The sequence below is a fragment of the Platichthys flesus genome, chromosome 8 (genome assembly GCF_949316205.1).
Source record: "Platichthys flesus chromosome 8, fPlaFle2.1, whole genome shotgun sequence".
NCBI lineage: Eukaryota > Metazoa > Chordata > Actinopteri > Pleuronectiformes > Pleuronectidae > Platichthys > Platichthys flesus.
The window spans coordinates 14,539,430-14,561,233 of record NC_084952.1 but is presented as its reverse complement, the minus strand read 5'-3'; the positions used below and the strand labels follow the sequence as shown (position 1 = coordinate 14,561,233).

The 21,804-nt window shown below is 41.6% G+C and overlaps 1 protein-coding gene across 1 annotated transcript; it reads left to right on the top strand.

Annotated features, from left to right (window-relative positions):
- The first annotated feature begins 274 nt into the window (after positions 1-274).
- On the top strand, positions 275-21,176 carry nr3c1 (nuclear receptor subfamily 3, group C, member 1 (glucocorticoid receptor)). The gene is made up of 9 exons (XM_062393244.1): positions 275-591; positions 1,207-2,405; positions 12,891-13,051; positions 13,258-13,374; positions 13,503-13,784; positions 14,154-14,298; positions 15,631-15,761; positions 16,442-16,599; positions 16,954-21,176. The coding sequence occupies exons 2-9, from the start codon at positions 1,207-1,209 to the stop codon at positions 17,104-17,106; spliced, it is 2,346 nt and encodes a 781-aa protein (XP_062249228.1). The 5' UTR covers positions 275-591; the 3' UTR covers positions 17,107-21,176.
- The last annotated feature ends 628 nt before the right edge of the window (positions 21,177-21,804 follow it).

Genomic DNA, 21,804 nt, shown 5'->3' with positions numbered 1-21,804 from the left:
AAGTGTTTAACCAATGACATTGAATTGTATATTTGTGCATAATTTTATGTCGGACAGATACATTTTATCTGTTGATCCAATCACTTTTATCACAATCATATGGCACAAGAGAAAGACGTAACAAACACAATTGTATACATTCCCACTTAGGGGTGTTTTCTCTTGAGCCAGGCTCGTTAGCAACTGCGGTGAGCGGGCTCGGCCGACAGGTGGCGCTGCGTGTTGTCAACAGCTCACCCACGGGGGCTGTCTGACTCGCTCCATTCTCCATTTTGTAGGCAATGTTTTTCCTGGAGGTTAGCGCCTACTTTCCTAATGGCTAGCTGCGTGTCAACATAGCTCCGCCAGTTTGACGCGTTTTGCATGACAATTCGCGGCCAGGTCGGAGCGGAGGACCGAGAGGGCGCGTCACCGCTCGCAGCTCGCGGAGTATTTCGTCGTTTGGTCCCCGGTCACGCAGGGAGGACACCTCGCGCGGAGCAGACACGTTAACAAACATCGAGCCAGTGTTGCGTGCCGTAGACTGCCACTCTCAACCAAAACAATGTTGACAAACGACCTGTGGACGCGCACCAACCAGTCATTTCAAGGGTAAATGTCCGCTTTTAGCCACATTTCACTCGACATGTGAATTCAGCCAAATGTCGCCGATGCATTGTTTCGCATTTGACGCCAAACACGCAGTTATAAGGGCTGTTTTAGCTCGCAGGCTAACATTTCTGTCAAATGTTAATGCATGCACGTAGCCACATTAGCTGCTAGCCACATTGCTACCTAGCATGTCAGCAGTTAGCAACAAACAAGGCTAGCATGCTATGGGAGACTCGTGTAAACATTGCGGCTCTCTGTGCTCGAACCCATGATGTGTGTGTTTTTATTCAGCACACAGTGGACGCGGCTGTCTGTGCGCTCATGCTAACAGTTTAGTAGTAGGACTAGCTACCGCAGTTAGCTGCCATTAGCTGCGTTAGCTATCATGAGCGCGCAGTAGGGGGGTGGGCATGCTTGACAACTTTACACGCTTTCCAGTGACTTAAAGTTAAATGCCGGCGCTTTGCATGTGCACAGACATACAGTGTTTTAAGTCCCATTGTAATATAGTTATTCTAGCCTTTTAGCACGTCTACTAATCCCTCCTTGTTGTGTGTTTTAACGTGTTTGCCATCCATTAATACTTTGTTCCTTTTTCCCCACAACAATATTAAGATGGACAAATGCGGCGTGAAGAAGATAATATATAGAAGAGATGACCATCTAAGCAAACTTGTCTACACTGAAAGCGCGGAGGAGGGAGGTCTGTTGAAAGTGTCTCCTCACACTTCTATATCCATCACCTCAGCCACCTCTATCATTCTTCCATCCAGCCGTTTGATGCAGCCAGGACAGGTTCCTAACGGCCTCAGCAACAGCCCCCTTCCCGAAGAGCTCACCCCCTTCTCTGTCACTGCCACTCTCGGCCCCCTGTTGGAAATCCCAGAGCCTTGGGGCCTGACCAAAGATCAAAAGTCTAAGCAGCAGTTGCCCCAGACGTTTGGGCGTCAAAACTTGGGGGAAAATTTGCCCCAGTTGCAGGCCACTATACTAGACATTACCCAGTCCTCCATGGATTCTCTTATTGGGGGATCAGATCCAAATTTGTTTGTCATGAAAACAGAGGATTTCTCAATGGATAAAGGTGACCAGGATCCGATTGACCTCGATCATGCTTTTGATCACATGGGGAAAGATGTGGACGTGAACCAAAAGTTGTTCAGTGATAACACTCTGGATCTGCTCCAAGACTTTGAGCTTACTGGGTCCCCCTCAGACTTTTACGTAGGTGATGATGCTTTCCTGTCCACTCTGGCAGATGATTCTCTGCTTGGAGATGTTGGGTCAGAGAGGGACATTAAGCCAGCCATGGTTGAGAGTGGTAACGGCAGTGGGGCAGTCTCTGTTGCTCTCAACGGCAGCATTATGACAAGTCCAGATGAGTCCGGCCCTAGCATATCCCCAGCCTCCCTCCAAACGTCTACAACCACTCTGTCTGCATTGGTGAAGAAAGAAAAAGATACTGGCCTCATTCAGCTCTGCACCCCAGGTGTGATCAAACAGGAGAAGATGTCTGCCGGCCAGAGTTACTGCCAAATGAGTGGCACGTCCTCCACAGGCCTGTCCAGCTCGAGCCCCATTTCCATCTGTGGGGTCAGCACTTCAGGAGGACAGAGCTACCACTTTGGGGTCACCCCCAGAAGCAATGAAACTCAGCAGATGAAGGAACAGAAGTCAGTGTCCAAACTGTATCTCCCAGTGACGACCATCAGTGGAGCCTGGAACAGGGGCCAGGGTCTTGCAGACAACTCACTGATGCAGAGGGCCAGCGAGTCTTTCTCAAGCTCTCCCTCCTTCCTTACCAGCTTTGCAAGGTAAGAAACAAATATATTCAGCATTTCATTTAGGCCTCACTGACTTCAGTTAATATATTTCTGTGTTGATCCCAGTTATGTTGTATTAAAGCTCATTCAATGTGATCTGCTCATGTTATTGCATATGGGACACCTGGGGCTTTTCACTGTTAGACAGAAAGCAGTTTTAATTTAGAAAGTCCCTCCCACGTTTTCCAGTCAGACTAATTGTGAAGGTCTTTATCCATTGTGTATCACATGTTCCTAACTTTTTCTGTAACTTCAATGGATAAAGTATTAACAACAGTCTTTCTTTATGCTCAGCATGAATACAATGCTGATGTTTGATTTCCATTTTTAGCTACTTGCCTTTAAAAGTATAGTTCACCTGTGAAATGTCAACATGAAGAAGTGGTTGTCAGTGATTCACACTGACTTAAGTTGATGTCATTAATTAAAACTTCTGGCAGCTGGGTGTTTGCTTAACCCAGTTGGGTCCACCAGCTCATAACCTGTTTATGAGGAATTGGTTTGATTGTTATAATTGTTTCTCTGACAGGTCCTGTAACAAAGGGTCAGAACGAGATTGGGCTTCATATATCAGAGAACAATCTCTTTTAAAAATGCCATGGGCTTCAAATTTGTTTTGGCTTTACACCTACTTCTGTTGTTTATGGTGTAACTTAGTCGTTATCTTGTCTCTGTTCATAAATCAAACATTGGTGATTCTGGAAAAACGTTTTCACAAAGTTGTTGCTTTGCAGCCAAAACACTTTGACATTTACACTATTTCTAATATAATGGAAAGAAAAATCCTTCCATGCTTACAAATATGTCACTAAGTTTGTTGGCACCTTAAAGAGAGCCTGGCGTTTTGTATCCACATTCTCTGTTGGAATGATGACACTAGTTTTCCCCCTCAGTTGATGAATGAGTAGGTGGACATTTTATGGTTTGATAATCCTCAACAAAACATGTTCTTTTTGCCGGTTTGATTTGAGGAGCTTGTTACCAAGCTAAACAGCTCAATTTAGAATCAACAGATCTTCCTGAAATCAAAATGCTAAAAGGCCTGGGTTGTTTATGACAGTAACCCTCTGATCCTGCTTTTTGAGACTGGTTCATGTCCTGCACAGGACATGGCTGTAGCAAAGATATTCTCTTAAAATACAGGGGAATTCCACTTTTATCCATGACAGACAATTCATCTTTTTTTCTCTCAGACTGGACAAGCTTGTACATTAATGTCCATGTTTATCACATGCCCCAACTTCTGTGTCATCAACAGATTTCCTTGTTACCAAGATTGCGTATTTATTTTTTTAATCTTTATGTCTCTTCAACTGTGTAGTTTTATAGCCTGTTGGTCTTGTCTCACAGAAGAATCCTCTCTGTGTGGGGTTAAGAGGTCATTTTGGGCAGATCTCTTCAGTTCTTCCAGCGAACCTGAGATATGCACTTTCTCCACTTGAAGCAGATCTTCCCTCGAGGAGCAGGGGAGACAGTTCATTCAACCATAAGGATAAATGGATTGTGGCCTTTTAAGAACAGTTGGCCTGTGCTGCTTGAAGGATAATTCATGCTCTTCAGAGAAGAGTGAAAATGGCTGCTTGTCTTGCTTCGTGTTACTCACTTGATTATGCTGAATGTTAATATCTGCTGTGATTGCTTCCAGTGAGCTCCCATTCAGAAGAATCTAGAGTCCTGCCCCAGTGTTTGGACTCCACCCGGCCCCACAAAGTGTCTTTTGTACTGTTAAGACTTTTTGCCGCCCTGTCGTGCTTAATGGGTCCAGCTGTCAATGTGGCTATGGGGCCCAGTTGTGAAGCAGCTCTGTAGAAAGTCTAAGACGTTTGCAGGATTGCGTGTCTTGCAGACTTTTTGTTTGTGTCTCTTCCACATTTACGCCTATCTCATTCTCTGCATCTGACAGGGAGTGGTCATTTGAAAGGCTGGCACGTACGAGTGTGTCATGTAATGAGGGCATACAGGTATTCTGTTTGTATTGTTTGTTTAATTATTACTATCTTGACTGACAGACATCCTAATGCCTGGTGACCGTGAACATGTGCGGAGAGACACGAGATGCAATTGATTTCCTTTCCCTGGGAGGCTCGGATGACGCAGCATTTTTGTTATTTAAAGGTGTGTGTGTGTGTTAGTTTTTAAGCTTGGGACTATATCTATTCACGAGACATGAGCCCAGATAATTTAGTGTGGTAGTGTGGCTCTTTGGTTATGGCTTATTGGTGTGTAACAGGATTCTCTGCCTCAACCTGTCTAACATTCAGTGCTGTGAATGTAGCTGAACCCTGAGTTGTGGCGGCTAGTGGTTGGCATCAGGTCACTAGGCCCTTCAGCTTCTCAGGCAGTGGTGCTGCTTCTGCTTCCTGCTGTGTCAGGCCTAGAAACGCTTGCACGCCACGAGTTCCTGATCTGCCTTAGCCTTATTTATTTGCATTTTGCAGGTCTTTAATGTCAGCTGTTCTCTCACAGTGCTTTTGTTTTCCAAACATATGCTGGTTATTTGTTGCATCACAATTATGACTCAGTTTTGTTGTGTTATTCACAATTGACAATGCTTCGCCTCGAGAACTGCTCTGCTTCGTTTCCATTCTGAGGAATACACAACCTCATTGAATACCAAATTAACATTGAGCTGCAGTGAATGGAGGATAATTAAGTTAACATGATTAATAAATAATATAAAAAATCTTTTGGTAGATAGCATGACAGCACATTTCATTGGACTGCATTATGTAACCTTTGTTTTCACTGTGCCATTTCCTCCTCCGCGTTTGATTGGCCCCGGCCCATAGTTCAGTCTGTGAGTCAGATGTTATGGCTTAGCCATATATCCTGCTGCTGACTTTAGTCCTTGCCAGGGTTTTCCACAAGGAAATGGAGACGCTAACCAGGGGATTCTGCAGGCAGATCAACGCCCACTGAAAACATTCTGATCGTAAAAGGCTATTATACATGATTCAGGGCATTAGTTTACATACTTGCTCAATAGCCAAAAAAGCATTGTTAGACATTTTAAAGTGTAAACTGACTGAGTCTGAGGCACCGCAACATTTTTACTCGTATGAGGCGGCCAGTTAACTTGACAACGTGGCCTGTTTCCTTGTTTTTGCAATGTGTCTTAGAGTTCTCTGCTGTGAAATGTGCAATGTAAATAAAGATAATTCATTAATTTGTTCATTCAATACAGTTTATGGAAAATACAGCTCAATTCAGCTGACTTTAATGTAATCCAACGAGGATGGCAAGTTTCTAGGTCCTCATGCTCTCAATGTTTGGAAGTGCAGTAGAGGGATCATAAAATGTATGTTCATAGGGAAACACAATTTGTAAATCAAGACCTTGTTATTATAATGAAAAGTTATGACAATAAACAGGCTGGTTGGACTCAAATGAGCAGTCAGCTGTTTGACCCTCAGCTAGTGCTTATGGATGCCACATTGTGCTCCTCAGGGTCCTTTGATAAATACACAATCAACATGGGCCATGATAATGTTACTGGAGTTACTTGGAGGGCGGCCTTTGACACAATTGTGTGCACCAGAGAACGGTTGTCTGCAGAACTGGCTCACTGAACAGAGCTGTTCTCATCTCCCGTGCTGACACAGCAGTGTTGTTATCTATAGGAGCATGTGGGTGAGTAACATACAGATCGGGCTTGTCACAGACAAAAGAATTTTATTTCATAGACATAGATTGGTTCATAACTTCAGAATCAGAAATCTTTGTTGGTCCCATGTGGAAATTGTGTTTGTTCCAATAGCTCCATGCAAGATTAGAAATATAAGCTTATAAGATTTACAAAATGTATAAAATAAAATATGAACCTCAGTGTCTCTCTCTCTCTCTCTCTCTCTCTCTCTCTCTCTCTCTCTCTCTCTCTCTCTCTCTCTCTCTCGTGCATACCATCATACGTGGTGTTCTGAGGCAAGTGAGTCAGTGGTCAAATTTAAGAATTAGCTATTGTCAGTATCATAGTTATCTGAAATATTTAGTTTTTAGAATGTTAATGGGACAAAGAAAGACATTTGAAAATGTTACTTTGGGGTTTAGGAAATTGTGGAGAGCAGTCTTTCTGGTATTTTAAAGGCCAGTTGATAAAAATGGAAAATAATGGACAGATTATTTGATAAGTAAAATGGCTATAAATTGCAGCACTAATATTGCCATGCTTACTTCAAAAAAATATTATATTATATAGTAAACTTTAGAGAATTTCACATGTGATAATAGTGAGTCGACTTTGGGAGCTGGTTCTGATTCACTGCTGAATAAAGCTCAGGAGAAAGTGAACAAATAATCCTAGATCCGCCCCTTAATCCAAATCTGCACCAAAATCTAATGAGTTCTTCCCAGGTCCCTTCCCTCCTCTAAGTGTGGTGGATATCGGTTTAGTAGTTTTTGGATAATCCTGCTCAGAAATAAACCAAAAGACGAGACAATAAACAGACATGGGAGACAACCTCCTTGGCGGAGGTAATAAACTCTCCACAATCCCTGTGTTGCTTTAAAACTGTTGTCTGTCATAGAAAATGCTTTTACAATTCACCCCGTCATTGGTTCTCTGCACCTCCTTATATATCTGTCTATATAAACACCCACACCCACACATATATAATATATATTTAAAGCTTATATTTAGTGTATAAATAGACCCTGCAGTCAGTCTTGGCTTTGTGTACTTTGAGTAATGTTTGGTCAAAGTTTCTATTCAGAACACTCTTGCTCTGGCGCACCCACCACACCTCTGTTTCACCTTCTCTGTCCGCTCTCTCGTTCTCTTTTTCATTCCCTTGCTCTGATTTCCTGTAACTAAGGGCAGAGACCTGGTCTGTCAGCATAAGCTTTCCGTAGCTGTAAATAATCTTTTTGTGATATTGCCTGTGTGTGTATGTGACATGCAAGTCTTTCGACTCTGTATTATGCATGAGTGTGTAGGTGTGTGCCTGTGTATGTATGCGGTTGTGTCATGAGCAGCACAGTGGCAGGCGGGCCGCTGCCATGAAACTCTCACTCTCCTGACCTACTTTCCCTCCTGCCTCTCCACAGCTGGCGCCGAGTGAACGTACCAGATCAAATGCCAGCCATTCCAGTCACTTTAGCATTTTATCGCATTCCCTTGTAACCACAATCTTGCCTTTTCTGTATTTGTTTGTTTCTGTTTCTGACACTGAATAGGTTTACAGAAATCCCCCAAATTGAGGTTGAGTGGCTACAGATCCTTCAGTGTGTTGTTTGTGATGTTATTTTTACGTTTGTGTGCAGTTTTTGAGTCAGCAAAGTCAAACTTGGGAGTGGGTTCCTCCCACATCCAGCTGAAGGCATTACAGTTATGCACACAGAAGCAGCAGCAAGCCTTCAATTCATTGTACAGCCCAGGAAGCCTCCTCCCACCCACACACAGTCACTAACAGCTCCTCTTATGGAAACTGATATGGAAACTCAAATCCACTGGGCCTTTTTTTCTTGTGCTCAGACATAGGTTTGGTTCGGTTTCTTCCTCTGGTGTTTAAAGCCAAGCATTCGCTGCAGCTTGAGGCTCCAAAATGTGGCCATTATTAAAACAGGTTCATGCCTCCTTGCCATCATCAAGATTATAACAAGATTATAACACGTAAAAAGAATAAAAGCTTATGCTCAATGATATGAGAGGGGAAAAAACTGAATTAAGTGGTAAGAAAATAAACTTATGTAGATGCTACATATATAAATACCCATATAGCCTTCAGTCACCAGATCCCATCCTAACTTAACATCTATGTGAGATTTTTGAACCAAAGTGCTAGACCAACCCAGTATCCAATGTAATTGCATTTGTATTGGGAAAATTCTGCACCTCGCAGTTTATGTCCAGTGCCAAAGTTCCATGCCCTTTAGGTTGAGTGGTGAAATAAGCATATGCTATTTCTGACTTCCATGCTGGAGACTGGGCTCTTTGTCCTATCACAGAGCTGGAATTCTTACTTCAGCCTCAAATGTTCAAGTTGCCTAACCCTACCAAAAAAAATGTATCTAACCATTATTGTATTTTAAAGTACTGCTGATGGTCAGTTCCAATATATTTCGGCTCATCAAGTAACTACCTGTTAGAGAGAAACACTTCTCCTTGCCCTTCAAGACAGATTTTGTTATGGTTTTAAAAAACGGTTGATTAATTGTCCACTTGTGTCTACTCTCAGACATGATCAACATTTTATGTTAGTTTTTTTCTGTAATTTATCACCAATTCAATGTATTAATTTACTGTGGTAGCATTACATAATTCTGGTGAGGTTGTTACACTAATGGCAGTGTACTTACAGTATGTATAAATTCTGAGTGTTTTTATTGGACGGCACAGGAGGTGGATGTATTGGCCAGCCCAGTCTTTGGCCAAACAAACCCAGCCTCTCCTCTCCCTTATAGAAGCCCTGTTGTTGTTCTGCTTGCAAGCACAACTCAGAGCATGCAGGCCAGTTCCCCTTTCTATTTTGGTTGCTTTTACCTCAGGGAAGGAGCACTTCCTTCTCCTCCTCTGCTCTCCTACATTCTCAGAGTTTCGATGAAGATTAGAAGATCTCTGTATGATCCATATCAGTAGAAGTGATAACCATTGCAGTTAAAAAGAAATCCGATTTAAAGCATGCTGCCACCCAGCCAGATTTTTGTGGAGAGCAGTACACTATAATTTTCAGTTTATTTAGGGGCTTGGCCTTGCCACATGTGAGTACAGATGGGAACTAAAAATTGGTTCCACATTGGCTGAATCGTCGGAATCTTATGCTTTGATTACTTTTTTCAGCAGATGCACATTGCAAATCATTCAATTTAAACACATCAACGATGATAGAAACTACTCATGTTGGGGAGATAGCAACTGCCAATGTGTGGATTATTTTCATGAAGAAACATGACAACAGTATTAGTTTTAATGATGTAAATAATGACAATGTAAAAAAGTGATTTTAGTTAAGGAGGAAACTCGTGAAATTGTGTAAAAACTTTCCTTTACACTGCAAATTCCAGAAATGCAATGTATTTGAAACTCTACGGATCAGTGCCACTGCTTCCAAACCGAGCAGAAAGACCGATACTGAAGGTACATATCTTATTTTTAGCGCTAGGCAGGCAGACCTTGAAAACTTCTATCTGTGACTAAGAAAACCTACATCATTGTTTCCCATACACAGGTTTTGACCACCCAGGAAGATCCAGGTAGATACATTAACTCAGTTTAAACTCAGGCAAGTCTCACATTAGAGTTAATTTATTCTTTTCTAACTAATTTAGTTTACTGGCAAACTGAGCTTTTGCTCACCTAAGTCACATGCACTCTTTATCTTACTCTGTTTCTACAGTGTGCTCAAACTATGGGATAATAAAACAGTTGTGATGATTCTGAAAACCTGTTTGTCTATTTCCCCCTTTAAAGAAAACTCAATTGTACAGATAAATTAATTGAATTGATCAATAAAGAATTGATCTATTAACAATTATGAGCCAGAGACATCCAGATAATATATTTTTCACTGATATGTTTCATTTGTAGTGGCTGTGTTTGAAGAAGGTCAACAGTGTAGGTTGATGTAGAGAAAGATGAATGCACACAGAAAAATGATTTAAAGCACCATCAAATATGTAGGCTTTACAATCCTTTAGGTCTTACAGCTGTTTATCTGAGGTGACAAAGAGGCTGCAGTATGAGGAGCAGGCCCCTGCCAAGCTGCTCGTGACATTCAGAGCTAAAAGGGGATTATGAATTGTTAAGCAGGCTACTGGACCACTGGCATTATCGTAAATGCATGTAGAGGCTCAACTCACTTCAGCCCAGGCTGATTGATCACATTCCCGCAGACACAACTTTTTAAGCGCTGCTCTTGTTGAAGTTGAGGCACATCTTGGGGTGTCTCTGCGTTAATGCTGTGGCTGAGTTATGACCGACAGTGAACTCTGAGGGAATGTGAGAACTTCCTGTTGATGGCGAGTGCAGACTTCAACAGATGGTTTCTAAAAGAGGAAGTTTGGTCTCTCCACATCAATTCGTAACTTTGATTGGTTTGTGCTTGACATTCTCCACAAAATGATTTGTCGCATGTCACATATTCAAATCAAGCTCAGAGAAAACACTGTATAACGATGACATCAATATTGGCTTACTTTGTTGTTAAGGAAGAGCAGCTGCAGTAATTGGATTTGAACCAGTAGCCTAAAGCTGTCTAGTAAAGCTGTCCTGGTGACATCCCAGTAGGCCATTAAAGGTTACCCTCCCCCACACCCTCTGACATCATCGTCATCATCATCATAACCACTCATAAACATCATACGTCCACCCTGCTGGACACTTCACCCTCCTGTTGGGCCTTTGTTTTCGTGTGCACTGTTATTGGCAGTGTGCTAAGGAAATCTGTGCATGACAGATGGCATACCGGCTTCATCATTGCAGAGGCACAGCTTTTATATTAATTCTATTTACTGTATGCACCTTCACACAGGCTGCTGCTGTTAATGGACGACAGTTGGCTGTGATCCAAACAGCTTCTCAGATGTCCCAATAATTGAAATGCCCATAATGAAACATTAATAATAAATGCTAATTTGAACAAAATGAATGCAGACTGTGAACCATGATTCCTCCATATGGACATATTAAACACATTATTTGAATGATCAATACTTGTTCACCGTCCTATAATGACCATAAATGTTTTCGTCTAGAAACATTTCCTTGAACTCAAAACAGTATTATTTTCCTTATTGGCAGCTTTAAGGTGGAAAAAGCTGTAAACACAATGTAGACAAATTAGTACCTTTATAAAATGGTTATTGGCATTATGACATGTTTGGAAACAAAAGCTTCTTTACACATTGAGCAGACACTGAGGAGCAACATTATTATTTTTTACCTAAACCTACTGTTCGTCAGTAGTTCTGTCTGCTGTTTGGTTTTGGGAAGGTGGTTTACAATTGGTTTATCCGAGCCTCCTGACAGAAAATGTCTGATTGCTGAATTTGTAATTTTATTTATTTATTTTAAACTGTTCTCTTTGAGCTCACCTGTCTAGTTCAAGAATGAAACTAATTACCAATCCAAAAGAATATGTATTTGATTTTTGCTGCAGCTGTAAACATTTAGGTTCTTAATCATATAGTCCACTTTAAACAATGATACATTGTGCACACAATATGCAGTGAGTTTATTGTTTTGTGCTTCTTTATGAAACATCTTGGTTGTATCTACCAAACTCAAATTAAACCCTTTTGTTCTTCACAACATTTGGCAGAATGTGATCTTGGCAGTCAGATAAAGTGCTCATTGGCCGGCCTTTCATGAATGTGTGTTCTGGGTTATACCAGGTAGGACCAGGAGGGAAGTGTGTGTGATTCACCCCCTTCTTGAGTTTCTGCTCCGTGTCAGTCAGTCAGTCAGTCAGTCAGGAAATGATAGATCTTGCATGCAGTTGTATTGAATACAAGTCATAAGAGGTTAATGGACAGTTTTGATCACAATGTGTTGTCAGTGGTGCTCAGAAAGCTCTCAGCATGTCATGGTTAGACAGAGACCTCTGATGTTTCTGTCTGATGTTTTTTTTATCTGACTGCTAAATGCTTCTGGGCTTGATGCTTCAATGTTTCACTCAGGTTTTCCTTTAGAGCATCGCTCACTGACTACGTGGGACTGGTCTGCTTTAGTGATACCAACACACTGCATAACTATGAGTGAACTTGAATCTGTGGGTCTAATCTGCATGTATCACATTTGGAGCAGCTCTTTGCAAATAAACCTGTTTGTTTTAATTGAGTTGACAGATGTGACTCGTTGCTGCTGGATCAGGCTCAATATCCTCTTAGTGTGGGTGTTGTTTTTGTTGCTGTGGCCACTGGTTTAGGAAGGGGGTGTGGACCTCTGGGCATTCATTGAAGCAAAGCATGATGTCCTCTAGTGGTGGTTTTGAAAACGTGCATCTCCAACCTCTGACGACTGCTATGTCTGTTAACGTTTGTGGCTGAACTCAAAGGAAGAACTTGCTGTTTTATGACAGCCACTAGATTTAGGATGGGACCATGGCTCATCATATAATTTAGCCCAAACATGCACAGTGAGACTCACTTTTCTTCACTCATTTTGGAATGAAGGCAATGTTGAGGAAAAACCAGCACAAGGAACACATTGATTCAAATGGGAAGATATGTGTAGGTTATCTGTGTAGTTTGTTTATCTAGTTTTAGTGCAGAGATGTAAGTGTGAACTACGGCTGAACTGTCAAAACTGATAGGATGCTTTCAGGAGTAGGCAATATAAATGGCACACTGTAAACATACAGAATGGTCCACCTTAGGAATGAAATGCTAAGAAGCTATTTGAATTACAAACATTACAAAGCAACCGTTCAAGCAGGAAGTATAGGTCAATGCGCAATGCTACATATTTGTTTGTAAAAAAAAGTATGTTTTAAGAGAAAGTAAACCTAACGTTTCCATTCTCTCTTTACCTTTGCTTTCCAGTTCTACCTCGAGACAGGAAGGAGGCCACGCTGCATCCTTAGCGCAGGCAAAGAGCGGGAATCATAAAATCTGCCTAGTGTGCTCTGATGAGGCGTCAGGCTGTCACTACGGCGTTCTCACCTGCGGCAGCTGCAAAGTCTTCTTCAAGAGAGCAGTGGAAGGTATGAAGTCAGACATATGTATTTCCTGGTTGATTGATTCATTATGTCACACAGGTGTATTCAAATGCTGGAGTTGTTTTGATTTATGGCATGATATTTACGAGTTAAAGGATAAATGTACAGCTAATTACAGTAATTTCTCCTGAGTTTTTGCCAAAGCACTGAAGTTATCTAACAGTTTAATCTTCTTCTTCTTGGTGCCTCAGGGCAGCATAATTACCTTTGTGCCGGGAGGAATGACTGCATAATAGACAAGATCAGGAGAAAGAACTGCCCGGCCTGCCGCTTCCGGAAGTGTCTGATGGCAGGCATGAACCTAGAGGGTACGTATTAACCACAGAGCTACGGTGAAATAGTGAACTGTTGAGGTTGTTCCTGTCTCCTCTTCACCTTTTCTCTTTTCATAATGTATTCCTGTCCTGCATGTTCACCGCTGTTGTCACTTCTCCAGCTCGCAAAACCAAGAAGTTGAACCGCTTAAAGGGCAGCCAGCTGAGCAACCCGCCCGAGGTGACGACGACTCCACCGGTTGAGGCTTGCCCTCTGGTACCCAAGTGCATGCCTCAACTTGTCCCCACAATGCTTTCCCTGCTGAAGGCCATTGAGCCGGACACCATCTTTGCCGGCTACGACAGCACCCTGCCCGACACCTCCACCCGCCTCATGACCACCCTGAACAGGCTTGGTGGCCGGCAGGTCATCTCTGCTGTCAAGTGGGCCAAATCTCTGCCAGGTTAGTAAACATTGAATCTAGGATTATATGCATTGAAATCAAGGTCATTTGGAAAGAGAATGATGTGACAGTTAAATTAATCTGTGTTTCTGTGTATAAAGATTTCAGTTAGAACATAGAACTCAGATTTGCAAAGTTCGTCTCCTTTCTCTGTATTGCCACATGGACACCCTTTATCATATGTGCCGTTCTTCTTGTTTGATCTTTCTTAAAAGTATCACCTGCTGGACACATTTTATTGCTCATGAATTGTTTTACTGGAATTGTATTTGGTAACTGTTCATTGTCACCATCACAGCACACCGTCTCTCAGGCTTTCTGACCTTGTGGTGACTGTCATTTGAAATATCTCTCTGTTCTTCGGCTCAGGTTTCAGGAACCTTCACCTTGATGACCAGATGACCCTGCTGCAGTGCTCATGGCTCTTCCTCATGTCTTTCGGTCTGGGCTGGAGGTCTTACCAACAATGTAATGGCAACATGCTGTGCTTCGCGCCCGACCTTGTCATCAACGAGTATGTATTGTTTATTTTACAGTTCATATGTGCACTTGTGTGTTAAAAATAAACGCCTAAAGCGTATCCTTTAAATGACCTCCTGTCGCCTGTAGAGGTGAAGCATGAAAGTGTCACGTTATGCCTGTTGTGAGCAACACTATCATCTCTATTACCCCAGTCCTGAGAATTATTAAAGTACCCATACACACGGGAATATTAAGAGAATCTATAATTTCTAATACTATCAATAAATAAAAGGTAATTAGTAAATAATAATAAAACATGTTTAAAAAAGATAATTCTTAAAACATGTTCAAATAATGCCTTCCACCACTTTAATGTAAACCCATTAACAGTTTATTCTCTTGATTGCCAGCATTGGTAAAGTAAAGATATTAAATACTATGGCTTGATAATGAGTCTTCACTTGAACCGCACATAAATCAAGCACTGATGTGACATCTCACATTCTGTGACTTTCTATTCCCCCAGCTGTTGACGCACACATCTGTTTATTTTTGTCTATGAGCAGCTCTCTGCTCTGTGTCTGTTGTGTATCCCAAGAATCAGACAGTGCCAGCTGTCATCAGTATTCATCATCTATCATCCTTTTTATAGACTTGATGACTCAATTTGTACACAGCGCTCTGAGTGTAGTTATCAGTCGGCACATCACACATGCTAAGGGCAGTAATAGTGTTTTGCTCAGGCTTATAGATTGTATTTATTTGCAACTGATGATTGCAACTGTAATCTAAATAATGGCCACACGTCTAGCAGCACTGGTGTTGCTATATTTATGACTCAAATTAAAGAATAAATAATAAAAACGTCCAAGAATAGAAGAGTTTGCTTAACCCTCTGAATCGCTACACTAAAAGAGTGAATCTCATTTCTAGCAGAATTTATGAATAGATGATCAACAAATGGTTTGTTTACGTTGAACATTTCAGCTGTAGATGTATAACAGGAGGCTGCCTCATCTTCCTGATTCAGACTGCACAAGCAACGCTTTAAAGCAAGTGTTACTTAAAAGAGAAACTGTTACATGGGAGGGCTGTGGATCAGGAAGTAGAGTAGCTTGCCCACTAGCCAGTAGGTCACTAGTTCCATCCCTGGCTCTGGTCTTCACGCTGAGGTGTCCTTGGGCAAGACATGGAACCCCAAATTTTCCCTGACGACTTTGTCAGTAGTGTGTGTTAGAACGTATGAATGTATGTGTGACTAGGTGAATGTGACTTGTACAGTAGAATGCTTTTACTGGTCAGTAAGCCTCGAAAGCACCATATAAATGCAGTACATTTGACCATTTACACGCTGTTTACCCTTGTCCTTTTCTGATTCCACTAGGGAGCGGATGAAGCTGCCTTACATGGCCGACCAGTGTGAGATGATGCTGAAGATCTCCACCGAGTTAGTGCGGCTGCAGGTTTCCCACGACGAGTATTTGTGCATGAAAGTCCTGCTGCTGCTCAGCACAGGTCAGACTTTTCACCCTCACATGGCTTAACTGCCATTTACCTTCTTAAAGCACCACATGTGAAAAGTTGCACTGTAATAACGCGATCATTACAAAACCCATTACTCCAATACTGTCCACTGATGCTGAAGGATAATGTTGATGGATGCACAGAAGAAAACGTCCCACCACAGCACTTTCCCAACTCCTTATCTGAGATGCAATTATCGTAGATAAGAAAATAATCTTCACTGCCTGCCTGGTTAGACACAGAGAAATACACACACCCAGTTTCACTAACAAACTTACTGACTGTCCACAGAAATGTAAAACTGGGTAGTGCAAATCAGGAGCAATTACAGCAAAGGTAATGATTATAATCAAGCTGGTGAAAGATGTCTTTACAACCATTTCATTGCAGGTAGCTGAACACACCTCAGCTTTGTGCGCAGCTTTCCTCGGGTTGTGGTTGCTCTGTGTGTTGACAGGCGTGTTTTCCTCTCAGAGCTTTGTGCTAAATGCTAAATATAAATGGTGGTGCACGCGGAAATAACGAGTTGTATGTTTGGACATTTACTGTAATGTAAAGCTGCAATTGTTACATGGTTGATGTGAAGTACTGGCACTGAAAAGTCCTCGCTGGCACACTACAGAAGATCCTTATCTCTGTCCCAGAAGTTAACTGTGATTTTTCTGCCACAGTGCCAAAGGACGGTCTGAAGAGTCAGGCAGTGTTTGATGAGATTCGGATGGCCTACATCAAGGAGCTGGGGAAAGCTATCGTGAAGCGTGAGGAGAACTCCAGCCAGAACTGGCAGCGTTTCTATCAGCTCACCAAGCTGCTCGACTCCATGCATGAGGTACAGACAGCCAGCTCACAGGGACGCTGCGTCCTATCAGCGCTACATGTTTTCAGCTGCAGTCTACAACTCTTCACCTAATGTTCCGTTACCTACTGCCTGTGTTCAATCTTATCACTGTGTTTAAAGTAAGATTCACGTACTTTAAATAGTTTTGCCAAAAACAGGTCGGTGTTACACAGAACAAGTTTCACAGCATTTTATAAGTTGAGATAAATATCTTCATAACCACCCTGCTACTTGCTGACTTAACCAGGTCTTTGTTAATCTACAACGGTTTTTTGTTTTGCATCACACACACAAAACCATGTGCGTGTCCTGATGTTAATCCCTTCATCCTCTGTGTCTCATCAGATGGTTGGAGGACTGCTCAACTTCTGCTTCTACACCTTTGTGAATAAATCCCTGAGTGTGGAGTTCCCAGAGATGCTAGCAGAGATCATCAGCAACCAGTTACCAAAATTCAAGGCCGGGAGCGTCAAGCCCCTCCTCTTTCACCAGAGATGACTGTGCCCCGCAGCAGACACGATGCCTTAAAAATCCCACCATGTCACCTCGCGCTCCCACCTGCACCCCGCACGCCCACCTACCCCCAATTCCCATCCCACCTCCACCCCCCGGAGAGGGGCGATGTAAGGACTGAGGGTCTGAGGCGAGGAGCGAATGATGTTATGCAACTTTGTGCAGTGGCTCACAGGTCTGGAGGGAGGAGAGCAGAGAGAGAGAGAGAGATAGACTGGAAATGAATCCAGACGGTGAGCTCAGAGGTTGTTGTGTTGTTGAGCGATCTAAGACGTAGTGTTTAACAACAATTAGGAAAAGATTTGTCAGATAAAAGATAATCACCAAGAGAAGTAGGCTAACATCCACGTGGTCTCAGGTTTCTTACCTTCAGATACAAACCGATATCTAAGATAGATGAAACAAATATCTATGTACAGGTTCTGATAGTATTTTCTACATTTTCAAATTGTAACAGTTTATACAGTTTTTCCAGGTCATTGTTGCCTGGGAAGGTAACAAAGCTTAACTAATAACACGCTCTTACGTAGGCTTTTAGACTGTACGTTCCTCTTTACGTTTTTCAAGGAGGATAACAAAACGTTTGTCAGTCATACGGGGGGGGGGGGCTCCACTCGTTTAAAAGCATATTTCTGCTTTGCTTTGATTGATACTTTTGAAATGCGTAACAGTTCTGCTGAACTGTTAAGCAACATTTGACAGGATGATTTCTCCCACAAGCCAACCTCTTCCAGGTTTACACAGGTCTATTTCAAAAGGGAAAAAATATGTGCCTTGTTTGCTTCAAATATCATCTTAGCCATTTTTCTTCCTACTGTCTGATGCGTGCTTATCTTTAACCCATCACAGTCTTCCTTCATCGTACGTTGATTGTACTTTTTTATATCACACGCATTTGCAATTTTTTGTTTTCCAGTGTGTTTCTCTTTAGACGTGGCAGCTCAGGCCATCGTCCGTGTGTCGAACTGATCCTTATTCTTGGGAAAGAATATTCAAAGCCTGCCTCCCATACAATTAACTCCACTTTTAAAGTGTGATTCGAGCACTTAGTTCCGCGCTAAAGGCTTCAAAAGACTGTGAAGAGACTGTTGTGCTGCAGTCTTTACTATATGAGTTTAGATGAAACTTAAAACTGTCTCTAATAGGAAATAGCTCCCGTTGTTTATTTTAGACCCAAATCAAGCCCCAATAGACTAATAATGTAAAATTAGATGTCTACGTCTACCAATCAGTAATTGGAGGCCATATATTATGTTTGCAAGATTATGTCATTTTTGATTTATCAGAAAAGTTCTGTCAGTCTACAATGGCTCCGATTGGTTGATAAAAAACCGTCCATGTTTTCCAGCTCTTTTTTTGCCACTGACGATCCTTCCACACTTTGTCCATGCTCTCAGTCATTTTTATTCTGGAAATTACTGTGTTGCTTTTATTTGTTGGACTGATTTACCATTCTGGGAAATATGTTGACTTGCCGTCATGTGCAGGGTTGAGTAGATCAGCGACAGTGACGTATCTGGACAGTAAACGTCACGTTGGAGCGAGCAGTTGTTGAGCTTAGCTTGATAAATAGACTGAAAAGAGGGGAACAAGTAAGTCTGACTTTACCAGCTCCTCAGAACACATTTGGCACTTAGTAGAGGACGTAGCTCCAGATCCCCTGACATTCAATCAAGCTGTACTTGATTTCTCACACTTATAGATATTAGTTCCCTTAACGTGCCTTTTTTTTAAAACCAAGATCCATGAATATTTCTTCGGGAAAATAGGGAAAATGTTGAGAAGCACCTCATCTCAATATTAAAGAAAGTTAAATATGGCTCTTGGAAGCTGGTATTTTTCTGGACTCTTCACTGGTTGCCTAGTAACTGGTCCTCATCATGAATGGCTCTCTCCTTCATATTTACTGTACAGACACACGGAGTGGGATCAAATCTCATAAAAAGTGACAATGCGTAGTTCCCAGAATGCTGAACTTTTCCTTTAACGTGAACATTCAGTGTGATGACAGCTCATATAAAGTGTTGTGGATCAGCTGTAGGCAGATTCATTCACCTGTACACCCCCCACAGCTGCTGAAAATCCCCCTGACCCCTCTGCTCTGTAGGCCCCTTGTCTGTATGTCTGTGTATCTTTTAGTCCTTTTGCACGTTTTATTTGTTTGTCTGTGTATTTAGTCAAACCCCAATGTTGGAACGCACTTAGCATCCGTCACCTGACAGAGTCCAGGCCGCTGACTGGGAGGCAGACAAAATGAATCCTTTATTCTCTGGGAACTATTTCAGTGCCAAACTTCCGTTTTGTCTGTTTCCAGTGAGGCTGAAACTTTGTCAGTGTTTGGATCAAAAGAGAAAAACTGAGTCCCAGCAATGAAGCTGATCGAATTTGTCTGAACAGATTTGATACTCTGTCATTAGTGAGAGGAGTGGAAAGTATTGTTAACACACGGCACTCCGATTTGTTGTGTAATCACAGATTCATGTAGGTCTGTCAATATCCCCAATTCCTGTGTGTGGTGTAAATCGTGATTTGAATCGCGTGTTTTCATCTGTCGAGTTTGTCACCGGCGTGTTTCACAACCCCCGACATGCTGTTTGTGTTTATTAAAGCACAAAATAATCCAGGTTTTGACACGAATGTGAGTTGTACGGAGGAATTAATTCAGATGACAGGATAATTGGATGAATATGTCAAGTGAGTGAGTAGAAAAATGTCAAAATGTCCTAAAATATCCCAACAAGGAATTTAAAAAGCACTAACCAACATGAAGCCACTCCCACACTCAGGTTGTTGAAACTTTGTCTGATTCACAGTTTGTGCTCGTCCATGTTTGGTCGTTAATGTCCTGATGTCAAGAACCAAAAAACAGGAAAAATGAAAACACACAGATGAGGAAGGTTTTAGTTTTTTTCCCCCAATGCCGCCCCCCCCCCCGCCGCTGACATTCATACCCTTGCTCCGAGACAGGTCACTTTGTATTTCTTAACCTTGTTCAGAAAACCTCATTAACTGCATTGGGTTTACTCATGGGTTACTTTCACATTCAGTGAATCCAGATCTCTACTGCTGCTGCTCATGTAAACAGGTTTATATACATCTATATATGTGAAGTCACACACTTGCCTCTTCTTCTTGCTCAAAAATGTATCCCCGCTTGTACATTTTTGAGGAGGACAACTGAATATGCAAAAGAAATGACAGATTATCACCATCACACAAGATGTGATCTACTCTTTTTATTTTTATTTTTCTGATATAAGCTATTTGCATATAGGAGATTTACACTCAACTTCAGGAACCGATTCACTTCACGTCAGTACCCAGTCCACACAGACTGCACAAAAGCCTATTTGATGTTTAAATACAAGGTGACCAAAGCACGTACAGACAGATTCAACATGTCCGTGTAAACAAAGTAGCACAGATGTTGACAGATGTACAGTTCTTGTTTATTTCTTTTTAAACACATTTTCACTCCAACATTGATGGCTTTGGTCAAATTGTGTAATACTGTGAATAGGATAGGAGTCAGTCTTTTAAACACACAAACTGTTTGTGAGAGTAATCAACCAGCTTGAATCTAAAAAGATTTGCACTACCCAAATATTGTTTGAAAATCTATTTTGTATAAAATATATGCAGACATTAACTTTTGAGAATTATCAAGGGCAGATCATGTTTCACTGGTATATGCTTTCTCTAAAATAAAAAGCTTTGTTTTGCTTAAAAAAAAAAAATCAAATGTGTACATATAATCCATTGTAAAGAAAATGTGGTGTAATTGTCTCCAGATAATAGTTTTTCTATACGGACTCTGTATTATTTCTCCTCTGTAGCGTGACTCCTGTCGATCTTTTCCCCTCTTATTGATTAAAGGTCGAACTGTATGTCTTTGTGTGGTACTTCTCCAAACAAGGATCTCTGTGCTGATCTTTGCCATGATGTTAACTGGATGATTAAGAACATTGGAAAACGGTCCGGCTTGTTGTTGTACGCCACTTTTCATGTTCACAGCAAGCACTTGTTCATCAAATAAACACGCTTTTCCATTCTGACACATGGTTCATTGACTCTTGGTGGCGTCCAGTGAGATTCACTCTGTAGCATCTCGCAGATTTGATGTGATGTTTGGTTTTCTTAATTACACGTTGAGTGGATTCTCTCTGGATTCTGACTGGCTATCAGCAGCATCTCCTCTTAAATCAAACTTGAAAATATCCAGATACTGGAAGCTTCTGAACTCAGTCTCCCTGAGGGCAGAGCAGCTGAGAGGAGTCCCATGACACTGAAGATAGCCAATCAAATCCGATTCACAGATGAATAGAGTAGCAGAATGAATAATACTTATTGACAGGTACATGTATTCAGAGCCAGTAAGACATCTACCATTAAAGATAGACCCAGTATAATGTGCTGGTGAAGGAGAATGAAGTTTTTTCTAATGTAAACAATGAATCTGAGAAGAGTTTTGACTGTTTTCTTCTTCATTTCAAATGAAAACTGTCGAAGCCCAAACACTTGAACATGAGGCCTGATCGCCTTCATCCATTGGTTTGTATAAATCTCAACACACGAGGAGACAGAGCCGATTTTTTTTATTCATATTTTGTGTCAAAGGACGATGTGAAAACAATTATTGGGAAGTTAATGCAGGTTTAGTGAAGATCATGACGTTTCCTATGA

What these genes read in the sequence shown, in the direction of transcription:
- nr3c1 (XM_062393244.1), top strand. Translation starts at nt 1,207, where the DNA reads ATGGACAAATGCGGCGTGAAGAAGATAATATATAGAAGAGATGACCAT. An exon ending in CTTCAAGAGAGCAGTGGAAG is followed by an intron (nt 13,052 to 13,257) that starts GTATGAAGTCAG and finishes TTGGTGCCTCAG; the next exon opens with GGCAGCATAATTACCTTTGT. An exon ending in GTGGGCCAAATCTCTGCCAG is followed by an intron (nt 13,785 to 14,153) that starts GTTAGTAAACAT and finishes TCTTCGGCTCAG; the next exon opens with GTTTCAGGAACCTTCACCTT.